The sequence below is a fragment of the Fukomys damarensis genome, unplaced genomic scaffold, assembly GCF_012274545.1.
Source record: "Fukomys damarensis isolate Sample0158 unplaced genomic scaffold, DMR_v1.0_HiC HiC_scaffold_17, whole genome shotgun sequence".
Lineage (NCBI taxonomy): Eukaryota > Metazoa > Chordata > Mammalia > Rodentia > Bathyergidae > Fukomys > Fukomys damarensis.
The window spans coordinates 54958548-54980582 of NW_022900929.1; the positions used below are offsets into that span (position 1 = coordinate 54958548).

Sequence of the window (22035 nt, forward strand, 5' to 3'; positions counted from 1 at the left end):
GAAATTCTCTTACCTATTAGGTCCAACTTCATGAGTTATAACTTTCTCCTTTGAGGTTTATTATGGTATTGCTTATGATAATCCCCTAAATAGTGAATTTTCTTGAATAGAAGGTGACAACTATTTTTTTTTTTTTTTTTTTTTTTTTTTTTTTTTTTTTTTTTTTTTTTTTTTTTTTTTTTTTTTTTTTTTTTTTTAGTTTACAGTTTCTCAGACAATTCTTTTTTAATTTAAAAACTATTTGCACTAAAGTTTCTGGGTTAATATATTCGTAATTCGTGTAATTCGTAGGTCTCACTGCCAGATAGCTGAACTACCAGTACATGCTTGACTGTCCTATCTGCTAGCTTGTATCACTTGTGATGCAAGTGGTGGCACAGTCATGCATGTACCACCACTGGTTCAAGTTTCCCGGAACATGTTAAACTTGTACGTAAAGTATAAACCCTACTGTGGTGAGAAATGAAAAGAAAGAGCAACTATTTATCCAATATACCTCTTTGCTATCTCTAGGTGAAAAAATTTTTCCACTACAATTTTTAGAAAAATCACTCTATGGTGGTTCATCATAAGGTCTTTGTGACTTCAAGATACCAGCAGATAGATTGTCTGACAGAATTGTTAGAAGGTCTTGGCTGTTCTTCAGTTTGTCTAACTCTCAGTTTACTGTGAATTGTGAAAACCTTAAATCACAGGAAACTACCTTGTTTTTTAATTTAAACTTTAATAATCATGATTTAGGGATTGTCACTATCAAATTGATGATGTATTTTAAAGCTTTAATATTAAAATTTAACCTAAATGTAAGTTTTATTTATCCCTTAGTTTTCCAGTTTTTAGTGACCAGTGACAGGATGATGGCTTCCTACCTCCACTTACCTCCATTTGCTTTTAATGCGCTTTATTTCCAAAATACATAAAATACATTTTATGACCGAGTATTTTCATTTCTATTTTTACCTTGCTATTTTAAGTTGTAGAGTGTATGCGTATCTAAGTGTTTAGGGGATAGTACTACAGGGGGAAAGTCAATGTCTTGTACCCATTGCAAATATTCTACTCCTGAGCTGTAGCCCAACCATGAGTTTTAACTTTAAATGAGTAACAATATTAAGAATTACATAGCGTTTGGATAAACATATATTAAAAATTTTAGTAAAAAATGTGACTATTATGGTAAGGATTAGGTTTTAGTTGAAAATTAATTTTTTCTATTAACCAGTTTATGTCTCTTAACTAGTTTGTATTTTTTACATGGAAAGCAAGGGACAGTCTTAGACATCTTTGAATTATGTTTAGTTTTCACAGTAGGTCTTTGTTTAATAAAGAGTTCAATTTCATTTAAATTCAAGTGTTTGAATTTGTATTTTTTTAAGGTAAAAATTCTTCAGAGTAATCACTAAATAACTTCTTTTGATGCACATTTTAAAGTATATCATCTGTACCTTTTGCTTTTCAAATAAAAGATCTGTATTTTCAGTTTTTTTCTTGTTAACTATTAAATCACTGCTATATTCATAAACTAGTTTCTCTCTTTGACACTGGGTATAACATTGTTACCCAGTTAATATTCTGTGCCTTGTTTTCTGTAAATAAAGCATTTTCACTGTTCTTTTACAGTTTAGATAAAGAATGTTTAACTTGATGCTGAGTAAAAATACTCAATTTTTCTAGATTGGGATTTTAAATTTTTTTATTTAATTAATTACAGTGACATTGTTCTTGTCACTTTCTGAAACAGTTTTGGATGTCCTCTTTTATAAGTGTCTTTATGATGTGTGATAAAAAATTTACTGAATCCTATAGCTGACTGCCATTGAGTGGAAAGGCAGTCTTGTAAGAACTTTATGGTTTCCTCATCCACCTTATTCATGGAATCTGGTATCATGGGACTTCTGGCTCCTCCTCAAAGTCAAAATGACTATGAAAGGTCAACATTTTGAATTGATTGAAGACATCAAGGAAACCATGACAGTACAACTAAGGACCTGAAAGAGAACTTCCAGAACTGCTTCCAGAAGTGGAAAGAATGATGGGATAAATATGTTTGAAGCAAGGGGTGGGAGTGGGGTGTATTTCGAAAGTACTGATGGCAGTGTATCTTTTACTATAATACATTTAAAAATTTTTTGAATGTTCAACATAGTTTTTAATCATACTGCATATGCCTTATAATCAGATGTTTCCTTGCAATTGAGGTCAGGGAGCAGCCAGCTGTCTGGAGGGGAATAACTAATGTGCTCTTTACAGAATGTTTTTTGTGTTCTTCGTAATCTTTATTTTGTCTGGATTGGAGATAATTTGCATATATGTTCGTGTACATTGCTAGATATTTATTTCCTATCTTGTGAAATTTTGAGGTGGTAGAAATGATGTATTGCTTTTAATTTTATCTCATAAGGATATGAAGAATCTCCAATTAAAATTTTTTAGACTATTTACATGTACATATGTGACCAAAATTAAATTTCATGTAATTCTTGAATTTTAATGTTTCTATGTGTCAGATAATTCTGAAAGATTGTCTCATATATAATCTCAAAATGATTTATCTTGTTGCTGCTTAGAATGTGGTCCTTCCTTGAGCTGTAATTACTCTGTGAGGAAATGAATATAGATGTTTTTTTTTTGGTACTAAGGATCAAACTCAGGCCCTTGCTCTTGCAAGGCAGGTGGCGGAACCACTGAGCTAAATCCCCAGCCCCAAAAATTGATTTTAGATTTTTTTTTTTTTAAATGACTCTAGAAATAAACATTTAGAATAATTTGACAATAATGCCTCTTGAATCTAATAACTTCTTGGACTTTTAAAAAATTTATTGAATTTTCCATGTGATCTTAAAAATCAGGCTTTTACCTTAAGAAGTTTGAGGCACACTTATCTACTTGATTGCTGTCATTGATAATAAATGTGCATTTTTGCAGATTTCCAATTATGTTGTGTGTTTGTGCGCGCGCGCGCTGGGAATTGAATCCAGGACCTTTTACATGTAATAAGCGTGGACTATACTGCTGAACTATACTCCTAGTACCCACCCATTTATTTCTATTTCCCTTTTAAAGTATTTTAATTTTATTAATTGGGGGCATATAAAAGAGGAAGGAACTTATTGAGAACATTTTAAAATTCCTTGCTAACCTTATGTAAAATTCAGTTTTAGGGAATATGTTCTGAGGCTATCTGTAATAGAAAGTATGGTAGGTAGGTTTGTATTTCTTAAAAGTTGTGAGGGAGTTGCTATAGCAGTCAGTCCATTACTTATTACTAGTGTAGCCCTAGAGAAGACAAGAATATTAAGAGAATAGAAAGCAGTAGTTGTTTCCTTAAATCCTGAGGAAGGAGAAATTAGAGGCAAAAATGCACATGTATTTACTAGGGGTTTATTTTATAGTTTATGAAATATTACATTAGATTTTGTACTTAATTATTTTATTGTTAGGTTTGCATTAAGTTTTGAGATCATCTTGCATTTCTTCCAGTAAACCAGACTTTATATAGTGATTTCTTAAAACGTGTAACATTATTATTATTATTATTATTAGGATTATTAATTTGAATCTGCTTTGTTAAGAACAATTTTACTGCAATTTGTTGTATATACTATATTATTAAGATTTGTCTTTTTCCCCTCTCTTTCTAGGAAGATGATTCATATCATCTCGAAGATCTGTCTGCCCAGAAATGAGGGATATACAAAGAACCAAACACAATTCTGAAATTTGGGATCTGTATTTTAAGATGATTTTATTTTCAGAATGAGAAGTATATATGGTTACCTTTATGAATGTAGAGACATGAGAAGAGAGTTATGATGGCAAGAAACAAAGAGCCTCGTCCCCCATCCTATACTATCAGTGTAGTTGGACTCTCTGGGACTGAAAAAGACAAGGGTAACTGTGGAGTTGGAAAGTCTTGTTTGTGCAATAGATTTGTACGCTCAAAAGCAGATGAATATTATCCAGAACATACTTCTGTGCTTAGCACCATTGACTTTGGAGGACGAGTAGTAAACAATGACCACTTTTTATACTGGGGTGACATAACACAAAATGGTGAAGATGCAGTAGAATGCAAAATTCATGTCATTGAACAAACAGAGTTCATTGATGACCAGACGTTCTTGCCTCATCGGAGTACGAATTTGCAACCATATATAAAACGTGCAGCTGCCTCTAAGTTACAGTCAGCAGAAAAACTAATGTACATTTGCACTGATCAGCTAGGTTTAGAGCAAGACTTTGAGCAGAAGCAAATGCCTGAGGGGAAGCTGAATGTAGATGGATTTTTATTGTGCATTGATGTAAGTCAGGGATGCAATAGGAAATTTGATGATCAGCTTAAGTTTGTGAATAACCTTTTTGTTCAGCTATCAAAATCAAAAAAACCTGTAATAATAGCAGCAACTAAGTGTGATGAATGTGTGGATCACTATCTTAGAGAAGTTCAGGCGTTTGCTTCAAACAAAAAGAACCTTCTTGTAGTGGAAACATCAGCACGATTTAATGTCAACATTGAGACATGTTTCATTGCACTGGTACAAATGTTGGATAAAACTCGTGGCAAGCCTAAAATTATTCCCTATCTGGATGCTTATAAAACACAGAGACAACTTGTTGTCACAGCAACAGATAAGTTTGAAAAACTTGTACAGACTGTGAGAGATTATCATGCAACATGGAAAACTGTTAGTAATAAATTAAAAAATCATCCTGATTATGAAGAATACATCAATTTAGAGGGAACAAGAAAAGCCAGAAATACATTCTCAAAACATATAGAACAACTTAAACAGGAACATATAAGAAAAAGGAGAGAGGAATATATAAGTACCCTACCAAGAGCTTTTAACACTCTTTTGCCAAGTCTAGAAGAAATTGAACATTTGAATTGGTCAGAAGCTTTGAAATTAATGGAGAAGAGAACAGATTTCCAGTTATGTTTTGTGGTGCTAGAAAAAACACCTTGGGATGAAACTGACCATATAGACAAAATTAATGATAGACGAATCCCGTTTGATCTTCTAAGCACTTTAGAAGCTGAAAAAGTCTATCAGAACCATGTACAACATCTAATATCAGAGAAGAGGAGAGTAGAAATGAAGGAAAAATTCAAAAAAACTTTGGAAAAGATTCAGTTCATTTCACCTGGACAGCCATGGGAGGAAGTTATGTGCTTTGTTATGGAAGATGAAGCCTTCAAATATATCACTGAGGCAGATAGTAAAGAGGTATATAGTAGGCATCAGCGAGAGATAGTTGAAAAAGCCAAAGAAGAGTTTCAGGAAATGCTTTTTGAGCATTCTGAACTTTTTTATGATTTAGATCTTAATGCAACTCCAAGTTCAGATAAAATGAGTGAGATTCATACAGTTCTAAGTGAAGAACCTAGATACAAAGCTTTACAGAAACTTGCGCCTGATAGGGAATCTCTTCTCCTTAAACACATAGGATTTGTTTATCATCCCACTAAGGAAACATGCCTTAGTGGCCACAATTGTACAGACATTAAAGTGGAGCAATTGCTTGCTAGTAGTCTTCTGCAGTTGGATCATGGTCGCTTACGATTATATCATGATAGTACCAATATAGATAAAGTTAACCTCTTCATTTTAGGTAAAGATGGCCTTGCCCAAGAACTAGCAAATGAGATAAGGACACAGTCCACTGATGATGAATATGCCTTAGATGGGAAAATTTATGAACTTGATCTTCGACCTGTTGATGCCAAATCGCCTTACATTTTGAGTCAGTTATGGACTGCCGCCTTTAAACCACATGGGTGCTTCTGTGTATTCAATTCCATTGAGTCACTGAGTTTTATTGGGGAATTTATTGGAAAAATAAGAACCGAAGCTTCTCAGATCAGAAAAGATAAATATATGGCTAATCTTCCATTTACATTAATTCTGGCAAACCAGAGAGATTCCATTAGTAAGAATCTACCAATTCTCAGGCACCAAGGGCAGCAGTTGGCAAACAAGTTACAATGTCCTTTTGTAGATGTACCTACTGGTACATATCCTCGTAAATTTAATGAAACCCAAGTAAAGCAAGCTCTACGAGGAGTGCTGGAATCAGTTAAACATAATTTAGATGTTGTGAGCCCAGTTCCCACCAATAAGGATGTATCGGAAGCAGACTTAAGAATTGTCATGTGTGCCATGTGTGGTGATCCATTTAGTGTGGATCTTATTCTTTCACCCTTCCTTGATTCTCATTCTTGCAGTGCTGCCCAAGCTGGACAGAATAATTCCCTGATGCTTGATAAAATTATTGGTGAAAAAAGGAGGCGAATACAGATTACAATATTATCATATCACTCCTCAATTGGAGTAAGGAAGGATGAACTGGTTCATGGGTATATATTAGTTTACTCTGCCAAACGGAAAGCATCAATGGGAATGCTTCGAGCATTTCTGTCAGAAGTTCAAGACACCATTCCTGTACAACTGGTGGCAGTTACTGACAGTCAAGCAGATTTTTTTGAAAATGAGGCTATCAAGGAGTTAATGACTGAAGGAGAACACATTGCAACTGAGATCACTGCTAAATTTACAGCATTGTATTCTTTATCTCAGTATCATCGGCAAACTGAAGTATTTACTCTGTTTTTCAGTGATGTTCTTGAGAAAAAAAATATGATAGAAAATTCCTATCTGTCTGATAGTACAAGGGAATCAACCCATCAAAGTGAAGATGTTTTCCTACCATCTCCCAGAGATTGTTTTCCCTACAACAGTTATCCCGATTCAGATGATGATACAGAAGCACCACCTCCTTACAGTCCAATTGGTGATGATGTGCAGTTGCTTCCAACACCCAGTGACCGTTCCAGATACAGATTAGATTTGGAAGGAAATGAATATCCTGTTCATAGTACCCCAAATTGTCATGATCATGAACGCAACCATAAAGTGCCTCCACCTATTAAACCTAAACCAGTTGTACCTAAGACAAATGTGAAAAAACTGGATCCAAACCTTTTAAAAACAATTGAAGCTGGTATTGGTAAAAATCCGAGAAAACAGACTTCCCGGGTACCTTTGGCACATCCTGAAGATATGGATTCTTCAGATAACTATGCGGAACCCATTGACACAATTTTTAAACAGAAGGGCTATTCTGATGAGATTTATGTTGTTCCGGATGATAGTCAGCCTCGAGTTAATAAAATTCGAAACTCATTTGTAAATAATACCCAAGGAGATGAGGAAAATGGATTTTCCGACAGACCTTCAAAAGGTCATGGGGAACGGAGGCCTTCAAAATACAAATACAAATCTAAAACCTTGTTTAGTAAAGCCAAGTCATACTATAGAAGAACACACTCAGATGCAAGTGATGATGAAGCTTTCACTACTTCTAAAACAAAAAGAAAAGGAAGACATCGTGGTAGTGAAGAAGATCCACTTCTTTCTCCTGTTGAAACTTGGAAAGGTGGTATTGATAATCCTGCAATCACTTCTGACCAGGAGGTAGATGATAAGAAAATGAAGAAGAAAACCCACAAAGTAAAAGAAGATAAAAAGGTGAGTTCACTTGGTGGTAAGTGATGTTAAAGATTATTGTATTTAATTTGCCTTTGATAGTGAATTTTTAAGATAAATTTGGCGTCTTAGGAACTTAAGATTGTCTTACAAATATAACTAGTGCCTCTTTTTAATTTTTTGAATATTTTGAGGAGGAAATTATTTTTGTTAGTGCATTTTGTATTTTTTTGTGGTATACCTTTTTTCTTCATAAAATTCTAGGTGAATATGTTTATGCTTTGTACAGAAACCCAAATAAGAATGATTTTTTTTTCCCTATTTACAGTCCTATTTGTCTTTTTCCATTCAGACCTAACCATTCTAGAATATTAATTTGGTAATACCTGTTTCACTCACAGATATTAACAGTTGAATAAAACTGTAGCAAATTAGTTTTACAGGTTGTAGGCGGTTTTATACTGCTTGAAAGTATACAGAAAAGCTTCTGAAATTTAAATTGTAGAATTCAGACCAAATAGCAAGTTTTTGTTTTTACATCTTTAACAGTCTTTAATTTATCTGATGCTGTTAAGCGTTAGGAACCTAAATACAGTGCTCAGTAGGCTTTTATTAAAGTTATATATAATAATTTATTTTTATTAGATTTTTTTAATGCTAGCATTTCATCAGTTTCTGTTAATATTTGGCACTTGATTTCACATAGACTTTCAGGGTTTTATAGTCTTAAAATAGCATTCAATAAGCTTTTATTCTAATATATTGAGCATTTCATCATTTAAATCCATAGTTTTACGAATTTTAAATACTTCAGCTGATTGCTGTGTTTCAGACCTAAATAAGGACAGGTATATTTTCAGTAAGCTTAGTCTAGATAGTTTTCCCACATACAGCAACTGCATCATTATAGTTGGATAGTTTACATTTTATTTTCTAAGTTTAAGCTACAGTATTTTATTTTATCATTTAATATTTTTGAGTATGTAAACTATTTTTAAGACTTTAGACATATAGCACATAGTCTAACTCATGATATACATTAACAGTAAATATGTCTGACATCTCACTCAACCTTTTGTCACTGGTCCCATCTACATATTTTACCACAGACAAAATACCTTCAATTTTCTATCTCCATTTGCATATAAGGTTGAGCATCTCTAATCTCAAAATCTGAAATGCTCCAAAATCCACAATTTTTTGATCCGCAGCATGATGGGTATCAAACAAATTTGTTATTTAGACTTGGGGTTCATCCCAAGATAATCTCATTATGTATGTGCAAACACTACAAAATGGGAAAAAAATTCAAAATCTTAAACACTCATGATTCCAAAAATTTTCAAATAAGGAACACAACCTGTGTTGTCAAAACTACTTAATGCTTATTAATAAAAATCATCCATAGTCTTTTCATTTTTAAATTCATGTTATTTCTGTATGTGTTACTTTTCCTTTGTGTTCATAAGTCCACCTGTATTGCTAAATTTTTATTTTGATATAATTTCCGTGTAGGTAGTAGTTGCAGAAAAAGTAAAGGAGTTCTTGTACACCCTTGATCCAGATTTATCAGTTTACATTTAGCCCTACTTGCATGAGCAGCATGAGTGTGTATTGGTGTGCTTTTGTTGTTTCATGCACTCTGAGATTAACTTGGAGGTATCACATTCATTCCAGTTAAACACTTTATGTGTCTAGACATGATGGCACACACCTTAATCCAGCACTTTGGAGGCTGAGGCAGAATGTCTTCCATGAGTTCAAGGCCAACCTAAACTGCATAGCTAGACTTTGTCTCAGAAGGAAAATAACTTGAGTTTTTCCTTAGACAAAAATATTTCATTAATAGTATTAATATAGTCTTGATTTTTACATTTCTCAATCTTTCAGATTATATTTGTAGTCATTATATGGTTTTTCTCTTAGTAAATTTATCAAAATTGGTTGGATAAGTTTCAGATTTTTAACTGCTTTGTTTGTTTGGTTGTTTGTTTTTTGAGACAGGGTTTCACTGTGTAGCCCAGGCTGTCCTCAAACTCACAGCAATCCTCCTGCCTAAGCCTCCCACATACTGGGATTACAGACATGTCCCACCATGGCAACATTATCATTTTTTTTATTGCATTTGCCAGTTTACATAAGTTTGTTTATACACCAAATATACACCAGTGGAATCACTAGATTTAAAAGGCCTGAGTATTGCTGTGATTCAGTGTATATTTGTGTGTGTGTGTGTGTGTGTGTGTGTGTGTGGTTTTTTGAGACACGGTCTCACTATGTAGTTCAGACTGCTCTGGAACACTCACTGTGTAGCCCAGGCTGGTCTTGAACTCACAGTGATCCTCCTGCCTCACCCTCCTGAGTGCTGGGATTACTGGTGCGTGCTGCCATACCCAGCCCAGTGCTGATTATTAGTATAAGTTTTGGGTTTTTTTTGTTTGTTTTGTGTGTGTGTGTGTGTGTGTGTATGTGTGTGTGTGTGTGTTAATTTCTCAACTCAGAATTATTTGGAGGGGAAGTGATATACCAAATTTATATTCTGGGATTTTTAGCATGGTACCTAATTCTAATTAATTATATTGCTCCTTGAATTCAGTATCATATCTGATTTGTTCTGTTTAATAACATGCTTCATTCTAAAATCCAATTTTTTTTTCACAATTCTGAAATCTAGATGTGTTGAATAGTTGATAGTCTTTAATAATTTAAATGGACCGATAATTTTTTCTTGTATTTTTAGAGGTCCATAAAATAATAGTGTTGTTTACCATCAGTGGTATCTTAAACTCACTGAATACAATTTGTCCTTAGTTTTTGTTATTTGTTAAATGCTTCTCTTTTTTTTGGTTTTTTGAGACAGGGTCTCACTATGTAGTTGAGACTGACCTGGAACTCACTATGTAGCCCAGGCTGGTCTCAAACTCACAGTGATCCTCCTGACTCAGCCTCCCAAGTGCTGGGATTACAGGCGTGTATAATCACACGTGGCTGTTAAATGTTTCTCTTTATGTTGTGTCATTTTTCCTCACTTGCTGTAAAATAGTGAGTTGACTTTGCATTACTTTTAATTTGCTTTCAATTGAATAAACTCTGTCTCAGGTTTGAGAGGTTTTTTTCAAAATTTCCTTGTATTTTTATATGACCTTACTTTAATTCATGCTTTATATTTGAACTCTTGAGAACAGTGAAAAAATGATTCTGTAGAAGCTGTAAGATAACGTTTCACTCTGGATTACAGGCGTGTACCATCACACGTGGCTGTTAAATGTTTCTCTTTATGTTGTGTCATTTTTCCTCACTTGCTGTAAAATAGTGAGTTGACTTTGCATTACTTTTAATTTGCTTTCAATTGAATAAACTCTGTCTCAGGTTTGAGAGGTTTTTTTCAAAATTTCCTTGTATTTTTATATGACCTTACTTTAATTCATGCTTTATATTTGAACTCTTGAGAACAGTGAAAAAATGATTCTGTAGAAGCTGTAAGATAACGTTTCACTCTGGTGTCATGTAAATGTTTGGTATCTGAACCTATCATCTGAAGATAAACATAGGGTTTTTTTTTGTCTGTTTGTTTTGTTTTTTTATTTTTTTTTGGGGGGGGGGTACCGGGGATTGAACTCGGGTCTTTGCCTTGCAAGGCAGGCCACCAAACCTCTGAGTTAAATCCCCTGCCCAAACATAGATTATAATGCAACTTCATAGATAAAAGTTTGTGCCAAAATTATGTTTTGTACTGGGGCATTGAATTTAAATACCTACAGTGAAATTCCTCAAGTATCTGGCTACCTGTGTAACATCTGTTCATGGCATTTTCCTTCATGCATTACAGAATGGCTGGACTACTGTTATTTAGTTTGTCTAAAAATTCTTTTCATAGTACTATAAAAGCTAGAGTTGAGTAATTGAAGTTGTTTCAGAAAACTGGAAAAATTTGAAGAGCTGAAATGTTACTCTGGAAGATTATATATAACCCTGTGGTTGGGGCAGGGTTAAGAAAGGAAGCAATAGTGTGATTGTTATGAGCACATAGTTTAGACCAGATTTTTGGGGTTTAAATCTGAGCTCAGTCGCTAACTAGCTATATATGACTCTTTGTACCTCCATCTAGAAAAATGGAGATAATCGTACTTCTTAGGGCTGCTATGAGAAACACTGTTCAGAGCAATGTCTAAAACATGGTAAATTTGTTGAGTAAAAATTAAGCATATTTTATGATGTAGACCAAATAAAATTATTTTAAGGCAACATAGATTGAGAAATGATTGTAGAGTTTGGTGATAGTTTTACAAAACTTGGTGAAAAAGTAGTTAGTTTCTAGTATCTTTTGGAGTTTTAAGGAAAGATAATTTAGGTGGGGAAAATTGGTTGTTATAGTGACATAAAACTGTGACTGAGCAAGGTAAAGTATAAAGAAGCTGTTATAATCTTTGAGTACTGAAACAGCATTACATTTAAAAGGGTCTTTCTTAAATCAGATAGTTTGGAGCTAAAATTAGTTAAGCAGAGCCTGAGCCATAAGGAAAGCTGTGTTGGAATTAAGTTTGCAATTAGGAGATATGCATCAAATATTCTAGTGACAGACAGATGTAGACGTTTCGATGTAAGATTATAGAGATTCGAAAACCAAATTAGAAATCAACAAAACTAAAAGGTGTGTCTTGAAAAGACTTAGAAAAGTAGAAAAATTTAAAAGACTGACAAGGAAAGAGAAGAAGACATAAACACAGAGCCAGGAGTAGTGATATATATATCGGCAAGCCCCGCAGTTTAGGAGGCTGAGGAAGGAGGATTGAAAGTTCTAGGCCAGTGGGGGGAAACTTAGACAGACCCTGTCTTATAATAGAAAGGGCTGGGGGTGTAGCTTAGTGTAAAGGCCCTGATTCAATCGCCACCTAACCCTCCCCCCCCCACACACTACAAAAAGGACATAGAGGTAGATCAAATAGAGAATACTATCAATTTAGGCCTATATATTTGAAAGTTCTAGCAAAATAAATGCTAGAAAGATACACAAGGTATGTAAAAGTGTGGTTTAAAAATACAGTGAATAATTACATTTCTTATAAATTATTACAGTCAAAGACACATTGCAATTAGTCTCCCTCAAAACAGTCCCCCATGCTTGAAACACACTTACCTCCTTGTTCTTGCCATTTTCTGAAGTTCTGGAAATTCTTTTTCATGAATGTCTTTAGTTCTGCTGCTGCCTCATTGTCCTGAATTGATTCAAAACATTTACCTTTTCACGGTCACTTTGACATCTAGAAGAGCCAGGAGTTGCACAGTGCCAGGTATGGTGAATTAAGGTGAATAAGAACACACCTTAATGAAATACATTGCTCACAATTCATGATTCACAGTATGCTTTAAAATACACCTCTCAGTTGCAGCTCACAACTGATGGACTGCACTGAACAAGTTGGAACTTGTCACACACGGTTAACTAAAGTTCAACTTTCTGCTTCTTGTTTTTTCTGTTGGATGGCACTTAGCCTTGACATTCACTGTATTTTTTGATCACCCCATACTGCTGGTGACTAAAAACTGTTTGAATTCTAAAGGGGTTTTGCCAAGGGTTATAAATAAGAGATTTTTGGACCTGTAATGGCTAAAATCATTTAACAGTTTATAACAGGAAAATTGAGCCAAAGTTGAGTTTATATCAGAGGTATAAGAAATGGCTAAATATTAGAAGATGTATATATGCTTATTTCATAAAGAGTAAAAGAGAAAAAATGTATATATGCTTATTCTCTAAGCAGAATAAAGGAGAAAAATACCACAGCAGAGAAAAAGTGCTTGATAAAATTTAATAAATTCATGGGAAAACATTAGAAATGTAAGAATTTTCTGGAGAAAATTTATAATCACTCTTAAGCACATATTCTAAATGGGAAAGTCCATTTCTTTTTCAATCAGAAACAGAACAGACTTACACTATTACCACTTAGATTCCTTAATATATGAAGATCCTAGTCAAAATAATATCAGAAAAATAAAAACATGAGTAGAAGAGGTTATTATTGACTTATAGTCAGCATAAAAGCCAAAATAGGTCTACAGGTAAATTGTTAGTATCAATAAAGAAGTAGCAAGATAGTTTAAAATAAATAAGCTGAGGTCAGTTACGTCTCTACATCAACACATAATTAGCAAAAGTAATTGGGAAAGACACCAGTTATAAAAGCATGGCAAATCAAGTTCCTAGGAATAATTGTAACATTCAGAACAACATAAAACTTTATTTAAATACATTAAAGATGACCTAAATAAATGATAGAGCTATTGCCTTTCTTTCCATGAGTGTGGCATGCAATAGGGAGCTTGGTGTTCTTGACATTGAGCTCTGGATTCAGTTTGGTTTTTTTGAAAGTCTGAAGGGTTTTCAAGATATTTTACATGCTGATTCTAATCAGTATATGGAAGAGTAAAGGATTTAGAATAACTAGGATACTTCTGAAGAATAAAGACAAGGTGGAATGGTGGTGGTCACGGTGTGTATGCTTATTGTAAAATAAAAAACGTGAATATATAAAACTGTACTACTGGCATAGAAATAAGGATGTTTGATATAGAAGAAATATAACTCTTGACGTATTAGATATCAAATATGCCATGTTTGTGGTATCACAGTATTGAGGAATGAAGTTGTAAACCAAAGGAAGAAGTTAAAAGAGTTTTATTGAAAATAAGGGAAGAATAGCTCCTCAAGAATCTCAAGTGAGTTGGCCGCCGAGGCCTTTTGTAAAGGGTAATTTGTATAGCAGAGTCACAATGTGGGTCAAACTATAATCAGCCTATAGGATTATAAGTTTAGCTAATATTGATCCAATAGGGAAATGAGTCACATAGCAAGAGTACATGGAAGGAACAAGGGCTTTCTTTTTTTTTTCTTTTTTTTTTTTTTGGTATGTTTTTTTTTTTTCTTTTTTTTTTTTTTGGTACTGGGGAGTGTACTTGGGTCCTTGCACTTGCAAGGCAGGCAGCAGAACCTCTGAGCTAAATCCTAGTGTCCCACTCTCACCCCGCGAACAAAGGCATTTTTGGGAAAGGATAAGTCCAGATTGTCTGAACACTTACCTGACAATTGATACCTGTCTAGACTTACTGGACCAAGTGATGCTAATTACAGTATAATCTCACGTTACTGTTTTTCCCTTAGGGTTACATGTAGGCCTAGCAATTGAATCTGTGTCGTGAGGCCTGGCCTTCAGGTGCACTTCCAGCCACAATTTTGATGTTTTATTTTTGTGCTGACTTCTTTAAGAGCCTAGTTCCTCTGTGACTGTGTATTAATTTCTGTCTAATTTAGCTGCCTATAATATTCTCCCCTCTGAAGAGTTGTCCCTAACTGGCTAGGGGAAAATGGATGGTTTCAGTATAGCTGCTTTGAGCTAAGAAGGGTCAGTGTAGGGGTTCTTTCCAGAGGGCTAATCTAAGGGACCTTAGGTAGAAGTCATGTTGGGGCTTACCAGTTATGAACTCCTTCCAGAACAAGAGAGAAACATCTCCCATGCTTCCATAGATAGCCACATGGTCAAGCAAGACCATGACCTATCCTGGCAGCTGACATTGACAGAGAAACTGTATACATGGTTTCAAAAGTAACCCTTCAAGAGCCTTAACTGACCTTGATATATAGTGAAAAGTTTATTTTGATTAACACAGGTCTCCTTTTAGCCTTGTATTAAACACCCAACAAAAAAGCATAACCAAATGTTACATAAAAAATATACCATAATAAGGCTAGAAATAAAAAAGGGGGCTCTAATCACTATGCTGACCCCTGCAGGCAGTCTCCAACTATACCTATAGCTGGCCACTATTAAGGCTCAAAGAGGCTAAAAAGCTATAAAAGTTCAGCTAGCATCTTTAAATTCCTTAGCTAAAATTGTCTTTCAAAACCACTAAACTCTCCATCTTCTTACAGCTAAAACTGGAGCACTTGTGACAAAAAAAAAAACTTTCAGACTTACAGATAATCTCCATCAATAGAGAGGCCTTATAATCGCTCTTCTAGTCCCTTAAGAGCAGTGTCTGGACATGGCTCTTTTCCCCAACCTGCCTTTCCATTCTAGTGCTCATACTTCAGTGTCATACATGCTTTAATCTCTTGAAAAAAGCTGTTTATTTTCACCTAGAGGCTGCCAAACTCCAAGTGACCATACAGATGGAACCAACCAATAGTAAATGTGCCAGACTTGTTTTACCAGGAGCCATGATTGACATTCTCTTTTCACGTGACCCTCCCTTTTAGCACACTGTACATTGATTGATTCCTGTCCTCTGGAGTCCAACATTCTCCCCGCTCAGGAGGTTGGATGATTCATCAAAATTGTATAGTTTTGTAAAAAATAACCTGTCATGTCCTAGATCCTTGTTGACCCTGGCCAGGGCCAAAATATTGGCTGTTCTCTTAGCCCAGTTATCCTTTTTAGCTTTGGTCTCTAAGCTTCAATTGTTGAACACCCAGGAGATTAGTCACATCAGTAATGTAATAGGAGCAGTAGGTTTAATCATCACATTCTTTTTTGGATATCAAGCACCTTGAAATATATAATAGGACCAGAAAATTTACTTTTATCAATCATGGTTATCTTAGATGTGGAATCTCTGCAGATTGTCAACAAATAACAGTTTTACAGAGATAATCTGAGATCAAGGGCAACAGCATTTTAGCATGGCAGTCATGATGACAGAATCATTGGGTTATGTTATTATTTTTGAAACATTTAAATTTTCATCTTAGTATAGAATAACTTGTTATCTTTAATTGCAAGATATTAAATGACATAAAGAAACTTTTACCTAATTTGTTATCTTTTAATAGAGTATCACTGAAGAATGTATTTGTCTATTGATGTACTTTATAGATTAGTAATGTCTAACCTTTAATTTCTGGAGTGACATCATATGGATTGCCCAGTCTTCAAGTATCTCTAAATGTTATAAAGTGTACATTACATACACATAATAATTACATAAGCATAATCTTGAAGAAGTGTCTACATCATCTGATTGACTGTTTTATGTTGAATTGACATGCATGTTTTATCACAAATAGCTGGAACATAAGTAACAGAAAGCCAGATGCTTAAGCCTTAAAAGTTTACCACCTAAACAACTTTGCTAGAAATCACTAATGTGATAGGATGTTTTTTAGTTTGCATCTTTGAAGGTCTGTACATTTGGGAAACATGCATCATTACTGTACCATGAGGTTAGCAATAATTAGTATAGAAATTATGTAGAAATCTTTACATGTATTTAGTTTGTACTCAAAAGGCAATTTTAGACTCCTTGAACAAGTTTTATAAGGTACAACTATATCAACAAGTTAATTCTTTACATCTTATCATCTTTATAGCTCTTATAAATTTAAGAAATAGTGTTAATAATTGCAACTAGACCTATTACCCAATATATAACTATATCTTATTTATAATAACAAAATGTTTGTTTAAAGCCAAATTTAAAGAGAAGTCAAATTTCAATCATTTTACATGTTAAGGTCTAAACATGTATTATATAAAAGAGTGCCAAAGTTATTTTGTATGTATTAAATGTATGTAGTCTTAACTCTGTAAAATTTAAATCTTAGACTCACAGCACAGCTTGTTTTTAGATGTATACATATATATATATTTCCAAATATATGTCTGTCATAAACTAATATTTAACCATTTGTGAACTGATTATTGAGGACATTTTACATGTTAACATTCAAATATTCTTAAAGTTCACTTTTTGTCAACTAAAAGCTTAATGATGAGAATACAAGAAATTAGTTTAGTAAAATATAGAGCTCTTGCTTTTAAATCTAGTTTTGAGTTTAACCGTTATCTTAACCTTTTAATTATAGCCCAAAGCAATTACTTTAAATGGCTCATGATAACAGTTAACACTTTGAAAAAGTTATATGTGTAGCCGGGCATGGTGGTGCACGTTTGTAATCCCAGCACTCGGGAGGCTGAGGCAGGAGGATTGCTGTGAGTTCGAGACCAGCCTGCCTCTACATAATGAGTTCCAGGTCAGTCTCAACTACATAGTGAGACCCTGTCTCAAAAAACCAAAAAAAAAAGTTATATGTATGATCTTTGCCCAAGGCAAATTCTTACACTTATCGTATTCAGACAATAATAGACGTCGGATTTATAAACTGATTATTATCCTGGTTATCTAACAACCTGGATGGAAATATGTTACCAACTTTAAAGACTTCTGTACTCCTATCAACTGATTTAAATTCACTTACTGTTGAGCTGTGTGAGCCCTAAGCATTTGAGATAATGACTTGAATGTTTATCCAAAAGCCAGATTACATAGAACTTTTGGAGGATTATATATACCTAAAGGTTAACATACAGAAATATACGTACTAACCTAAATCATATGTAACATTTATGTTATCAAACTTTAAGGCTTTTATTTATAAATCCTATTTCAGCCATAAGCCTATCAGTCCTCATCTGGTAATGTTGTAATGTTTCTATTCACCCAGAAAACCTATATAAACAGTTTTCCATGGAAATTGCAAAAAGAGCCATCTCTAAAATTTGTTTTTAAATTGTTGGGCTCAAAAAGTTTTTCCTTAAAGCAGCTGCAGGTATTTTAAGTGGTTATTAACACAGATTTAACAGACAGACGAACATACAAAACAATTACATTTATGTCAGAATATATTCTCAAATTTATTGGCCAAGTCAAACTGTATTAATTCTTGTACAGTTTTAACAGGTTTGTAACTATAGATTAATCACAACTTTTCTTATAGGTTACCAATTAGAGATCTCATGTAATAAGAAACAAAAGGAAAACACCCTTTTACAGTTGTGAAAGCAAGACTGTCTTTAAAGAGGGACCTAGGCTGACAGTTGTTTTGATAACCACATTGCTTGATAGTCACAACTGAGAGCCAAAACTGCTGTTTTGCTAGCTACATTTAACTGTTCCCTCTAAAGGGAAAGACTATCAAAGATAATGTCAACTGTTTAATTTTCAAGGGGATGCTTTGACCGGGTTTGATTGTAGAAAGAGACTAGGTGACACTTTTTGGAGCTAAGTATGTAGTATTCCAAAAGGTGGGGGAAGAAGGCCTGCCAGGACTCAATCTGCCTTGTTAGAGATGTCTTCTATAACAGTTTTTTTTTCCAGTTTCGAAAAGAAACAAAGGGAAGAAGTCATCCCTGTCTGTCCCTCTTGTTATGTGTTATTAAAGTTTAGCCCCATTTAGTGCTAGTGGCAACGAACTAGAGGTGTGAGGAAGTGGATTTATCCACTCTTACTATGCACCTGGGCCCCCTTCTTTATGATTCTGTGACCCAAGGATCACACTTAGCTGTAAGCTTACCTTTTTCAGCCCTCAACATATCTCAGAATGATTGCTAGATGTCTTGAAGAGTAATCATGGAAAGAGAGAGTCAGTAATCTGGGCCCTGGGGGTTGTGACTATCCCTCAGTACCTGTTTCTGTCTAAAACTTTTTATTAAACTTATAAGGATCCCTAGGAATATTTTTTGTTGTATCAATGAATTCATCTGTGCCATAAAAACCAGTCAGTCCACCTTGTGGAGGGAAGGGAGAAGTGAAAGGAATGTAGATATTCACTAATTCCAGTTCTGCCTAAAAGCAGAGAGGCTGATAAATTTGAACTAAAACATTTATATTCTTTGAGAGTTTGAGGATTAAATCTAGACCAGTTTTTAAGAAGAGCAGCTTCACTCTGGAGGAGTTGGAGGGGCAACTCTCCATTCTGGAAACCTGTTCGATTGAGAATTCTAGAATCTGGCCACAGGGAAGAGAAATCCCTTGGACAAAACACTTCTCAGGGTAGCAGCAGGACAGAAAGAAGAATGACCATATGCAAGGTACAAGAACCAAATCCTTACCATCTCTCTTGAATGACCAAAAGCCTTTCCCAGGATGGGTTTCCACTGTTTTAGCAACACGCCCCCAAAGACAAAAGCTACAGTCCACTCCATTTACCAAAGAACCTGAACAACTACTTTTTTGTATTTGAGAAAGAGCACAAGCAAGAGAAAGAAAATCAAAGGAGAGATTGAAGATGCTCCTTTAAGCTATATTGTTTTGGGCTCATAAATGTGAGTGTTTTGGGAAGTAGTGCTCTCTGGTGTCACCCAGAGATTGGTTTCTTCCACCTGTGTCTCAGAATGAGAGTCTCTCTCTGGTTGTATGAGAAACCCCTCCCCAGGCACTGAATTGACCAAAACCCCCAATATGCCTTCCTAGATGAGCATGATTCCAATTTCCTTCTAACCCAGGGATGGGGGATATATAATCTATAATGGAATATATGTCTTACAAAGAGGAGCACATTGCCATTTCCTGACCCACTTATAATTTTCCCTGACAGAGGTGAACTTTGTGTTCCATTAAGTGTCTAAATTCTCAGACACACCCATACAGGCTGTCAACCAAAAGCCATTCCAAAAGTGCACCAAGCCATCATAACCTTCAAAGTCAATTGAAGAATACAAAGAAAGCACTGTTAGCAAAAATAAGAATGTCCTCTCACGGAAACCCTCATCACAGTCTTGCATGTTCTCAATTTTTAACATGGTGCAAGCACCTAACAAAAGGCATAAAGCAACCACCAAACAATGGATGACAGTTTTTGATTACCTAAACCACAATCCAGAATCTAATCAAAATATTTAAGGGTGCCATGAAACAAGCAAACTCTTACTTCCTTCCAGTTTTTTTGCTGGGGCCTCCAAAATGATATAGGAGAACTGTAACTCCCAGTCTGTTAGATGTCAGATGTCCTGACTTTGTGGTATTATAACATTGAAGAAAGTCAAGAACCAAAGGAAGAAGTAGAGTTTTATTAGAAATAAGGAGAGAAGAAAAGCTAAATTTCTAGAAGGAGTCCTGAATGGGATCACCACTGAGGCCTATGTCAGGGTTAATTATATGCAAAGTCAAAGCATGGGTCAAGCTACAATCAGCCTATAGGAAGTACAGCTGCTTAGCTAATACTGATCCAATAAGGAATTTTGTGTAGCAAGGGTGCATGGAAAGAACAAAGGAATTTTGCGGGGAGGAATGGATCCAAATGCTCTAGTCACCTGCCTGAGCAACTGATGCTTATCTGGAAATATTGGACGAGGTAATGCTAATTACAGTGTAATTTCAAGTTATACTTTGTATGCATGTAAGCCTGGCTATTGCACCTTTTATCTTGAGGCTTGTCCTTCAGATGTGCTCCAAGCCACAGTTCTTTGTTCTTTTGTTTAAGATAATGTCTATGTATTTCAGGCTGGCCTTGAACTCACTATAGGTAGCCCAGGCTGGCCTCAAAACTCAGCCATTCTCCTGCCACAGCCTTCCGAGTACTGGCATTACAGGTTTGTGCCACCATGCGCTTACTGGCCACAATTTGATGTATACTGTCGCACTCTACAGTAAGCACAACTATGACAATGTTCAGCAGACACATGAGCTACTTCTGTGTTTTGTTCGCATCTATGAATGTAATTCAGGGTCTGTTCATATCTGTGGAAAGTTCACAACTCGATTGTAAGTATACATTGACTAATAGAATGGAGAACTCAGGAATAGACAGTTTAGGGTTAGGGTTGTCTTTGGTAGCCACTTGAGGTTACTGAACAGTAAAATGTAGGTACTTTGAATCAGGATGTTCTGGTTTAAATAGGAAAAACCTGTTGGAAAACTCATTTTTATTTAGATCTGATGGATGAATCTGAGTTATATGGAAGAATAGTGAGGTGGGTTGGAGAATATTTAAGCTGGATGAATAATATGTGAGTGTGGTAGGAAGGCACATGATATGTTCGTCAAGGAGGTCAATGTATACCCATTGATTTAAGGCAGACATTAAAAAAGCTTTTTGTAAAGGGCAGTAGTAAATATTTTAGGCTTTGAGGGTCATACAAATCTCTCATAACTAGTCAGATCTGATGGTGTGGTGCAAAAATAGCCATTGCAACAGGTAGACTAAGGAGCGTGTCTGTATTGTAATAAAACTGCACAAACAGCAGGCTGAGTTTGGCCTTTAGGTCATTTAATTGTTTGGCTTTCTCGGGGAGAGAGTAATATAAGGAGAAACTTGAGAGTGCAAAATAGACTTTTGAGATTTGTTAGCAATGTTTGGATTTTTTTTTTTAGCCTAATTTAAAATTAATAAATAAATTTGTTTTTTTAAATCATTTGGTTGCATTATGGAGAATGGGTTGAGTGAAGACTGGAGAGGATGTGGAAAACTGGATGATATGTTACAGCAGTCTTAGCAAACTTATAAAATTTGCAGCAGTTTGAATCACTAAATGATGGTTACAACCATTTTCATTTGATCTGTAAATTGCTCATTTCAGACGTTAAGGCAAAGAAAAATATACAAATAATGTTTGTGTCAAACAATGTCGAAGTGCATGTTGCAGAGAAAACATATTTACAATTTTAGTGTATGTAAACCTCTTGACATGCATTAGGCTGTCTGTTCATATCTGAGAAAAATCGGGTTCTTGAAGGGCTTTTAATTAATGCTAAATGGAAAGCAAGTAGAAAA

General features: G+C 34.8%; 1 protein-coding gene across 1 annotated transcript in view; it reads left to right on the forward strand.

Annotated features, from left to right (window-relative positions):
• Positions 1-3641: 3641 nt before the first annotated feature.
• Positions 3642-22035, forward strand: part of Arhgap5 (Rho GTPase activating protein 5) — a 66222-nt gene continuing 47828 nt past the window's right edge. Inside the window, exon 1 of the mRNA XM_010633581.1 lies at positions 3642-7529. Within this exon, the coding sequence (XP_010631883.1) occupies positions 3810-7529 (3720 nt within the window). The 5' untranslated portion in view covers positions 3642-3809. The remainder of the gene's footprint in view (positions 7530-22035) is intronic.